Genomic DNA, 11,650 nt, shown 5'->3' with positions numbered 1-11,650 from the left:
GTGTTAGTCTTATCAGTTTTTATTGAACTTGGACTAGAGTGAGGCTTCATGCTGTGGTCCCATTGTGCTTTCCAGCAAATAAGTCCCAGATTTTTCAGAATTTGATGTTGTAGTGGAGCTACTCTTTACTACTATATCTTTAGGTAGTTTTTAATCAGTGACAATGCATTGTATTTTCTAAGATGGTCATGTGTTTTCAGTGTAAAATCTGCATCTGCAAAGTAATTAGCAACTATGTCTTACTAGTCTATGCTATGGAATAAAAAGTAAATAAAGAAATCAAATGTAGTGGAGTGGAATCAGAAAGCAGCAGAAAATTGAAAGCACTTGAGTGAATGTTCACCTGTGGATATTTACTCTGGCTGAGATGAGAAGATGATGTACCAGTGATTTTATTGACGATTATATCAGTTAAATTGGTTATATGTCAGTGGGAGGCAGAAAATATAAGCTGTCAGTGTCATTTGTTAACCACCGAGCAGTAGACAAAAAAAGCATCATTTACACTGGCACAATGAGCAATGAGTATTGGCTATAAAAGATTCCACTTGTCATCCTCAGCCACCTAATTCCATTTCACACACAGATCAGTTGTATCAGTGGCAGCTCGTCCTCATTTAAAACCATTAATGACTTTCCTGCAGAGAATTCAGCAGAATGGATGTGATTATTTTGTCCTCTGTCTGTGTGTGTGTGTGTGTGTGTGTGTGTGTGTGTGTGTGTGTGTGTGTGTGTGTGTGTGTGTGTGTGTGTGTGTGTCTGTGTGTGTCTGTGTGTGTCAGTGTCCAATTTATTTGCTCACATATCAGTTTGAAGTAAGTGTTTAATTATTGCGTTGTTTGAGCCGTGCTACAGCGTGCTCTGTCAACATTTGCGCTGAAACAAATGATGAAAGATTTTGCATCTAAAAATCTCATATTGATATTGGCCTCTTCTGTGGGATGTGTTCAGAAAGATCCTAATTGTTATTCATCACCGCTGTACCTCCATCTCATACTCAGACCAGTTGTGGCAGTAATAAAGAGGATGGGGAGTTGGGGGGTAAATGGCTGTAAACAAGCTACAGCTGGACAAACATTAGAGGCACGTTGTATGAGCCATGTAGTGTTAGTGTGCCTCCAAGTGCTGACCATGGATGCTGCCTGACTCGTGCATCTTCCTTCAGCCATCAAATCATTCTGAGTTACTGTGAGTCAGTGTACTTCCATGACTTACATGATGATTCAAGAGGAAGAGCGGTTTATTGCCAGTGGAAAAAGCAGAGCGTGTTTGCCTGAGATATTCACCAAATCTATTACAAATGCTTAAGAGACAATTTACCAGAACTGAGCTTCAATACTCTTAGGGCTCTGACTGAATTGCCAAATACTGCAGTTCCAAGAATGGCCACTTGAGGCTGGCTCCAAAAGTGAGCCCATCTCCACAGACCCCCTTATTAAAGTGCGCAGCTTCACAACATAAATAAACATGTTTACAGCCTGGGACAAAAACAGTCTGGGGCTCTATAGCTAATTCCTCCATTAATGACAAATGTACTTGGGGGGGATTTTTATAAAACTCATTAGTTCAAATTATATGAAGGCTTTAATTTTGCATAATTATGGCTATGGATGCTTTGAGTGACAGCTAGCTGCTAGGTTTCAGCAACCAGGCTTCATTTGGCCCACTCCAGCTCCACCCATGCACCACCTTGTTGCCCATTTGTGAATTAACTAAGAGTTCGACGGAGTCAGGCACTGATGGCGACGGCAGTAGCCACAGTCACTGAGCATCACAGTGGTTCGTCTGTGACATCACAGAGTACGTCCATGTTTTATACAGACTATGGTTACGCACAGAGACGAACCTCAGTGGTTTTTACAGCCAGTTTCTTATCTGCAATATAACTTAGCAAACTTTGTGCTGCTTGTCAGCTACCTGTATCTGCTCGCCAGTGCTGGGATGGATAACCTGGACAACCACTATTTCCCAGTACCACAAACGTCACGTTGGATTAAGCAGACTAGATGCCTACAGTGGGGTATTTCTGCCCCTAGTCTTTGATATTAATGTTCCTTTTGATAGGTATTTATATTTTTTATGTAATCCAATACAGTACAGATATTCCATCAGTTTCTTTATTTATTCCAATTATCCACTTTGAGTAAAAGCTGTTTCGCCACCTGCTCTGAGGTCTTTGAACAGCTTCATCCTTTGAAAAGAGTAATTGCACTCAAATTTTTTGTTAAAATGGATTTTATAAAATTGGTATCAAAAAAGAAGCATTCAGAAATCAGTATCAAACACGAGGTAACAGTACCGGTATTGGAAATGTTTGAACAGTATTGAGCCTGAAGGAGCAAAAAGGTTCTTTGCAGAGTCACATCACATGTCTTTTAATCGCATGCAGCAATAACTAATCAGAATCAAGGTTTTACCTTGATTCCAATTGATTTACCCAGTTGTTTTGTTTTTTTAATAATTCTACTCAGTATGTTGTTCTTTTTCGTGTTTAATTATTCGGGGAGCTCAGCTCTCTTTTGCAGGAACTTCCTGACCACATTAACACACTTACACTCATTCACACCTGGATGCTCCCCAGTGCAATCACAGTCTGACCTGCTGCCCACGGCAGCACTCTGGGCCTTTCCCAACTCTGAGTCACTCCCAGTCCTAGCCTTTAATCTCAAAGATCACTAGCAAGTTTGCACTGATTGATTTATAAACACATCTTGTTAACTGAGTAATAAAGTATTTAAAAAAATCTATAAACCATAAAACTCTGAGAGGCTGCAGAGAAAAACCTGTCACTGAAATACGCTGCGTTCTGCTGCAATAAATTCTTTAAGAGCAAAAACTGCACATCAGTCGGCAGCCTGTTTACTATGAGGGGTTTGAGACCAGACCGGGAGTCTGTGCTGTACTGCTAATTATCAGAAGATCATACGGATAAAGACTTAAAATTAGGACAATTTCATAAACCACTTTATGAGAATAAACTGTCCTGTGTTCTCCTGCACTCTCAGGTCTGTGTTGCAAAATAAGCTTTTTGTTACTATCCACATTTTTAAATGAACAAAAAGCTAAGACTTAGCTTGTTTGAATGGAAATTAATAAATATGGAATAAAAATAGAAAAATTGGATGAACTGAACATAAAAAGAAAACTGGCACAGGACATAGTCTGCTGTTGGTATATGAGTAACATACATGAAATATACATTGAAAAGAATTTTGTACTGTACTGACAAATAAAGATGACAAAGATTGATAAATGCTTAGCTTGCAAGGCAGCTGGACTTGCGAGATCACTGAGATCACATGAGAATCCATCTTGCCAGACTTCAAGTTGCACGCTTGTGGCTGAACCACAGTGGGTCGGACCAGTCATCGTCTAAAAGGAACCACTGGCAGCTGCTGAGTGACGACTGCAGCTCCTGAAGTGGTTATCTTAGACGTTGCTATAGTATCAGTGTGATTATCAATATGTCTTCATTGTAAGAAAAGCAAAGAACGGCTGAAGGTTTTTCTCAATGTAAAAGATGTTTTCCCTTCTGACAAGTGAGGTTAGATAAATGCAAAAGAAGAGAAAAACGATGTAACATCCTATCAAATGTTCAAATCTAATTAAATCTAAATCTACCCTCTTCTCAGTTATACTCTTTTCTTCTCCTAAGGTATTATTCATCATCGTGGCTGATATTTTGTACAGTCCAACACAGCATGTCTCAGAGGGTGCTCAGCTTTGTGTGTGCACTGCAGCCACTTATGATCTACTCTTAACCAACTTAATGCGCCTCTTTTAAGTCGTAAGAAAATTGATTTATTCTTAAATTTGTGCGCAGGGTCAAAAGTGAAGGATTTTTACTTTTATCATTAACATCAACTTTTTTTTTTTTTTACTGTTTGCAGTTATTTGTATGCGGTACACGTTCCCAATCATCAGTGTCATATCTCACAATAAAGAGATCAGACAGGAGTTTTTTGAGCAGTGGCAATAAAGATTTGGTTTTAATTTTCAGGAGTATAATTACGTCCCCACAGACTACCAGCACCAGCTCTCATTTTGATGTATTCAATTATCCCTTTCGAGATCATTCATTTTAGCAGGAGATGTACCTCAGCACCTTACTTTGATCCACGTCCTTGGGCACAAAAGAAACCCCTCACACAACCTAAAACTGTTTGGGCGGATAATAAAATGGCTACATAAGATGAAGGGATTCTTCTGTCACCGGGGGGAATTTTCCTGGTTTTCTGTTACCCTAATGTATTAGGAAAGAAAGATCACCTCTCTCTGTTTCAGTCCACTTCAACCAGGATGAATTCTACCTTTTGGGTACAAAGGAAAATGCTATAAATCAAAAGAACCAAAAATCTAATGAGCAGCGGGACTGCGCTCTGATTTCATGGAAATGGACAAATGAGAGCAACATGTGAAGTGGCCCGGCCATAGCGCACCGTGCCATGTAATTTGGAACTGTTTTAGCATCTGTGTTATAAAAGTTTGGGCCTCTCGGCTGTAATCCATCAATGTAAACTAATTTTGTCCTGGTTTTGTGCCAATATTTTCTTTGTACCACTCAGGCAGTTCATTTGATAACCGGTTCCAGGAAAATTAATAACTGAATCGATTTATCAGTACGAACAATGAAGCCTAATTTATATTAGAAATGATAGCTACAAATGTTGATTTGACAGATATTGATTATCTAATGAAATTATGGCAACAAGGCCAGTCAATGAGCAAAGAGTCCGTGGATAATTTAAGCATACAGTACAGCAGTGCACTTAAACTAATTATCCAAAACATTTAGTTACATCTGTAATTTCCTGTAAGTCTTTAGCTCTTCAGTGATGTCTAAGCCTTGTTTTGAGTATCAATAATAGTATCACTAGGATCAGTACCAAAGAAGTTGATCTGACTCGTGTTCGATCCATAGAAGTAGATTAATAGTGGAGGGAGCTGCCAGGTGAAACCAGTGCAGAGGTGCTTTAAACCTGCATTCTTCTACTGGCCAGCAGGGGGCAACTCAACTGGTTGCAAAAAGAAGTCGGGTTGTATCTAAGCTTATGAGAAATTGACTCTCTCGATTTATTATCTCAGTCAGAATCTTCCTAATGAGTCTGTGTTCTTAAATGCCAACTTCAAGTATTCTTCAATACTGCATGATATTCATTTTTTAAATGATGGTCCCTTTTAGAGGAAAATAGACAATAAAGCAGGACGTGCTTTAGGCCGTGACGTCAGCAGGTACCAACTTTAGCTCCAAGCCAGAACCTTTGTCGAGGGAACTGACTGAGGGAAAGATACTCGTTTGGATGGTGGAGGAAACTGGAGCCTTTGGAGGAAACCTATGCAAGCACAGGGAGAACATGCAAACACCACAGAGAGGCCCTGCATCAATCAGGAATCAAACCCAGGACCTTCTAGCTGTGAGGAGACAGTAGCGCAGGCACTCTCTGCTTCTCTGGTGTTTTGAATGTGGATGCATGCATGGAGTGATCTCCTCCTTAGTCATGAAGGTTAACGCAGTGAACACTTAGTCATCATTAAAAATGCATATATGCACGATGAAATAATTAAGGCAACAGTAAAAAGAATTCTTTGATAATTCAACCGTTCAGATATGATATGATAGTACTTCTTAATAATAAAAACTCTCAGAATCAGTATTGGTATTGGTGATTGTGGCCCAGGAGTTTTACTGGATGAGAACCAAATTTTGTAGATTAAGTTCTGCCTCCCTGAAATGGCGTCTTTTTGTGAGACCCCTTAGTGTCTTCCTGTCTCTCCCTTGTTTGTGATTTTTGTTATTTTCTATTCTGTACATAAGACATCTGTTGTTTGTCTGTCCATCTCTCCTCTGTTGCTCTTCTTGAGGTTTCTTCCTTTTTTTTTTTTTTTTTTTTCCTGTTAAATGTTCTTGGGGGAGTTTTTCCTCATCTGAATCAAAGGTCTAAGAATGTTATGCTGCACAGATTGCAAAGCCCCTTGAGGCAAATTTGGGTTTGTCATAATGGAATATATGAATAAAACTGACTCATGTGCTGCTTGTGAACTCGCTCTGTAATGACTTGCACTAGAGATCAGGACGGCCCTGACAGCACAAGGTCCCAGGATCAGACTTTTATGGACCTTTACTTCCCACAGTGCAACCTGCTCACAGAGGGTTGCAGGCAAAAACACAGTTTCTGTGAAAAATAAAATAACAATGGCTGATCAGTGTTTCTGAATTAAAGCAAATCATGGGTATATACCGCCCTCTAGTGGCTAAATATTTTACATGAGTCTTGATGACTTTCCTCAAATTTCTCCAGTGTTACCACCTGTAGAGGGCCCCCTTGTTAAAGTTATTGAATGTAGATACTCTTTGTGGCAAGATCATACAGAAAGATGAAAATCGTGTAAATCTGAATATGGACACTTTATATGTGTGTGTGTGTGTGTGTGTGTGTGTGTGTGTGTGTGTGTGTGTGTAACCTGACTTGTTGCACGCAGGAACGCAGGAACTGTTCAGAGTTAAAGCATGTGATGGGAAGTGGTGAGGAAGAGAGTAAATGTCCCTACTTTTACCCCTGAGCCACCAGAACAGATGGCATTTCATAACCAATCACCATTTCAGATTCTATTGCCCAATCAGTTTCACATTTATATGTAAAGTAGCTTTCTATTCCAGCAGATCAACAGATGGCTTGAATGTATGCTTGGGGACACTTACGTAAAGACTTTATGATTTCTCTTCCTCATTTCAAGCAGAAAGCAGGTTTCAAAAATAGCAAATGGGGCAATGAGCAGACGTTATGACACATTATGTGATTTTTATCTTGTGACAGTAAAGCAGTTGTGATGTTTAATGACTTGAAATATTGGGTGCTGCACTCGAGAGTGGAGGTATTTTCTTTTTGTTGTTTATGGCCATTTTATTATTTACTCCATATCTCAAACAGACAGGAATACTTGGGAGAGTTAGGAGAGGTAATAAAATAAAGGTTCTGGGACTCCCCGAGTGAAGGAATTTTACAATGGTGGTCGGATCCTTTTCTGAAATGGGGGTATCTTTACTGAATGTAAAGATATTCCCCTCTAAGTAAAAGTGCTGCATTTAATTGTCACTTAAGTAAATATGTATTATTGACAAAATGTACTTAAAAGTATCAAACTACTCATAATTAAAAAAAAATTGGCCCCATGAGAGTTACAGTATTGTACGTTATATTATTGCATTATTATCTGTGATGCATTCATGTGTAAGGGGCATTTTACTGTTGTAGCATTTTTACAGTATTTTAGTAGGAGCAATAGTAGTATATTTAGCATTTTGCTACTCTAGTTAAATTGGGTAATTTAATCTGTATCAGTCAACATATTATGTATGTTTTGACTGTAAAATGTGAATCTGTAAAGTAATAAGTAAATAAGGCTGTCAGATATAGACAGTGGAGTATAAAGTACAATGTTTGCCTCTGAACTGCTGTGAAGTAGAAGTTAAATAAACAGCATGAAATGAAAGTACTGTACAAGGATCTCAAGTTTTTACTCAACTATAATATTTGAGTAAATGTACTTGATATCGATATTGATATTTTCCCTGATTAGGCCAAAAAGTATCAAACTTATAGGTTAAAGGTGGGCTCGATTTGGTTGAAAGGTGGTTACATATGAAGTCAACGAGTTAACACAAAAGCTTCACGTCCTCATAGAAACGAAAGCTGTTCAGTCTCTTTGATTAAAATAAAAACACTCACATTTAAATGTCCTTTCCTTTGGTTTAATAAAACAATACTGTAATAGACTCACATCAAATCTGACTACAAATCAAGTCTACAAGGAAGCAACACCTCCTGGCCGGAAAGTGACGACTCTTCCAGGATTGTTGGAAGTTTACTAGTAACCTGCTACATATCCGTTGTGTGCTACATCCATTACATTTGAGCCGCTCGTGTACAATCATAATCTCTTTATATTAGAGTGCGTTAGTGCTGAACAATGCACAGAAACATTATTCTGCCCCCTCAATGATAAGTAATAAAAGGATTTATTAAATTCACTGAGCTAAGAAGCCTCATGTGCTTGGTCAAAGTTCTTTAAGGCTTTTTTTTTAATATAAAAGTGTAATGACATCTTCTAGCTATGGCATGAAAAAGTTTGGGTTTTGTCTAAAGCAGGACTAGAGTCCACTGAGGATCATTCACATACCTTCACTGAACAGTTATACAGTCATAAATACGCACTATATCCAGAAGACTTTTTTTAAAACTGTAGATTAAAAGCCCGGCTGTTTCATATCTTTACATAGCACTCATGCGTTCACACTGTGTGCTATACACTCTCCTTAGCATGCACTGCACTTTGGCTTACATGCGGGGAAAAGAGCAGAATCACTAACATAAATAACGTCGTGGTAAAAAGAGGGTGAGAAATCCCATCCTTGCTTAACAAATAAAAGTATTTTCAATAGCCACAATAGACAAATTATTGGTTTAACGGAATCGGTGTTTGACATGCACAAAAGAGGTGTAAAATACAGTGTCATTGATAATACTGTTTACACTCTGTGCAAACACGCTCCCTCACTGTGGAGCTCTTTACACTGACTTTCTCCTGGAACGAGGGAACTCCCGGAGGCTATGCCCAGGTGAGAGTGTGCTTCCTGGGGAAGAGAGTCCAGTGTTGTCCCTGGAACCTGGCGAGCAGCCCTGGATCTTATAGGAGACTGAGTTGTAGTACACAGAATTGATATGGCAGCCGTGGTGTTCATTGTGGGACATCACACAAATCCCCAAGCGGTAGCACACGCAGGAGCAGAGGGAGCTGAGGCTGGACTCCGGCCTGTGTTTGCCAGCCTTGATCTGAAAATGCAGCCTGTGTCTGCAGGGGCTCTTTTGTCTCTCCTGATCCTCCGCTGGGGATGCAATGAGGTTTGTGCGGCTTGTTCCTTCATCCATTGGGAGGAAGAGTGTACTGTGGCAATGACTGTGCACCGCATTGCTCCTGTTCCTCTCTCTGTGGCTGTCTCTGCCCTGTTCCCCTACAACATGGAGACCAGGAGCCCCATCCAAGAGGCCTCTGTCTCTCTTCAGTGATGCCCTCTCTTGAGCATCCCTCCTCTCATCCTCAGTGTTCATGGTGAGGAAGCGCAGCACCACCAAGTTCAGGAAGGCCCCAATGACTGTTAGCCCCACCAGGATGTACATGAAGCTGAACGCCACATAGGGCGTTTTCTCCTGGAGGTCCTCCTTTTTCTGCAGGGCCACAAAGTCCCCAAAGCCAATAGTGGTGAGTGTGATGAAGCAGTAGTAGTAAGCATGGAAGAAGCTCCATCCCTCAAAGTGGGAAAAGGCTGCAGCCCCAACACACAGCGTTCCAATGCAGGACAGGAAGCCCACCAGGACCATGTTCTCCATGGACACCTCAGTGTGTCGAAAACCCAGGCACTGCTTTGTCTTATGCAGGAGATAGCGGACAAATGTGTTCATCCTTTCTCCCAGGCTCTGGAACATGACCAAAGTGAGAGGAATGCCCAGCACAGCGTAGAACATGCAGAAGACCTTTCCTGCATCTGTGCCCGGTGCTGCATGTCCGTAACCTTAATGCAGAGAGATGGAAATGAGAGGAGCACTGTGACGCATGCTGTAGCAACACTGATGGCAAAACATAGACCAACTGTGTATTTCTTTAATTAGCCAGTAATTAAAACAAGCCTTAAATGTTCATTCATGTAGGGAAACGCTCCACTGCAAATACAATAGCAACACAGTAAAACATTATCCCTCATCTCCAATGACAGAAGCGTTACATTAACTTACCAATGGTGGTGATGACTGTTATGGCAAAGTAAAAAGAGCCAGCAAATTTCCACTGCCTCCCGGCGCGATGCGGCTCAGCTTGCAGCACCACTCGCTCGATTTCGCGGTAGTCGTCCTCGGAAAAGCGGTACTTCTTCTTCATCTCGTTGCGCTTCTGCTCCAAGATGCGCCTGCGGGAGCTCTCCGACTCGGACTCCAGCGCGTCAAACACCGCGGCGCCGACCAGCAAGTAGGAAAACATGCAGAGGATGAGCGACAGGGTCCGGACGTTTTGCTTCTTCATCCTCGGTGTCGGCGTGAAAGTCGGGAGCAGATGGGCACAGTTACAGGTGGTACTGCTCTTCAGCGTAGACTCCACATTGGTGTTGCAGCCTGTTGCGTGAAACGTAGAAGCGGGAGAGGCGTGTGGGGAAATCAAACCTGGGAATCTATGTTTCCAGGTTAAGACTCCTTGTTTATGTCAAAACGCGCATATCCTGCTGTGCGCACTGAGAGCGATCGATGCTCTCGACACGGTCATCTGCTGAAGCGAGTGGCCTCAGCTTGCCTCTTCGCATGCGCAAAGCAGTCACCAATAAAAAGCTGTGTGTAATATAATGTATGCTTAAGACACATAGTAAGCTTCGGCCCCAGGGATCTTCAGTCTTATCGCAGCTGTGTGCAACAAGTGAAGTCCTGATCGACCGGGCAGATACCAATCTAACACGGGGAGGGAGGTTCAGCACCACGGACAGCAGCCAGTGGGACTTAAAGTGCAAATGAAACTGCGCACTGAAGGTGGAGACATCCCGAGGCTGTGAAACACGGAAAACCGCGTTTAGGCACAGCACTACACAGCTGTCCTCAGATCTGTAAGTTCTCAGGTCTGGAGGTGAAGTAACTAATGCCCAGGTAACATGTGGAAACATGTGCACAAGTAACAACACACCAAAACATCAATGGTTAAAAAAGTATTGTTCTGGTGACATTTTTAAAATTAAGCTAAATGAAAACAAAACAATGAAAACTAAAATTAGAAATCAGCTCAAATCCTTCACCCCAGCCTAAATAGTTTTTGGGTTCTCGTCATGATCTTATCCCATGTAAAGTATAACCCTTTTACAGCTCCAAAATAATATCATTATCATAATTATTAAGGGTCAAGTGAAAATCTTGAAGGATTAAGTGAACGGAATGAACAATTTAAATCAAACAGGAAGAGCAGAACGAGGGGGAAAGAAAATAGGCTGACCAATGTTCATATTAATACACAAATATACTCGCACATGCATACACATACGCATGTTGACAAGCTGAAACGGTGAAAAAGCCATTCGATAAATGTGGGTTTTAAAGAAGGTAATGATTTTTGTTAGTCCCTCTGACAACAAAACAAAAGACATGCACATTTACTGCTCTGTGTCCTTCGATCGTGACTTCATTGTTGCTCGTTTTGAAAACACGCTGTGCATTTCTTTTTCATGGATACCTGTGTGTGTGTGCGTGCCCCTGCACATTATGATCTGATGCATGCATGTGTGGTGGCTAAATAAACGACATTGCTACACGAGATGTTTCTGGAAACCTACTGTAGGTGATGCCGGTTGCCATGGTAACTTATACCAGAAGCACAGACTTGGACTGTCAGTGAGGTTGAAGCTAATATGTTAAGAGTAACGATCCAGGCCTTCGTGCAGTGGATTATGTTGGCACTGCATCACAACATCAAGCATCATTATTTAGGCTGGATTTAAACATGGAGAGAAAGAAAAGGGATATCACACACACACACACACGCGCGCGCGCACACACACACCTTATATTACCGCAGGTATTAGAAGCACTAACAGTGTATTGCAGGTGGCTTGCTGTGTGCTCTTTTG

General features: G+C 41.2%; 1 protein-coding gene across 1 annotated transcript; it reads right to left on the bottom strand.

Annotated features, from left to right (window-relative positions):
• Positions 1-7,731: 7,731 nt before the first annotated feature.
• Positions 7,732-10,554, bottom strand: kcnk15 (potassium channel, subfamily K, member 15). Its single transcript, XM_070968616.1, has 2 exons — positions 9,789-10,554; positions 7,732-9,568 (listed from the first exon to the last, which is right to left on the bottom strand). Exons 1-2 carry the CDS (start codon positions 10,069-10,071, stop codon positions 8,568-8,570), a joined length of 1,284 nt encoding a protein of 427 aa, XP_070824717.1. The 5' UTR covers positions 10,072-10,554; the 3' UTR covers positions 7,732-8,567.
• Between the last annotated feature and the right edge of the window lie 1,096 nt (positions 10,555-11,650).

This window comes from Chaetodon trifascialis, chromosome 8, assembly GCF_039877785.1.
Source record: "Chaetodon trifascialis isolate fChaTrf1 chromosome 8, fChaTrf1.hap1, whole genome shotgun sequence".
NCBI lineage: Eukaryota > Metazoa > Chordata > Actinopteri > Chaetodontiformes > Chaetodontidae > Chaetodon > Chaetodon trifascialis.
This window is presented reverse-complemented; position numbering and strand designations above follow the sequence as displayed.

Coding starts and splice junctions, on each gene's coding strand:
- kcnk15 (XM_070968616.1), bottom strand. CDS start 10,071: ATGAAGAAGCAAAACGTCCGGACCCTGTCGCTCATCCTCTGCATGTTT. Junction 9,569..9,788: donor AACAGTCATCACCACCATTG/GTAAGTTAATGT, acceptor CTCTGCATTAAG/GTTACGGACATGCAGCACCG.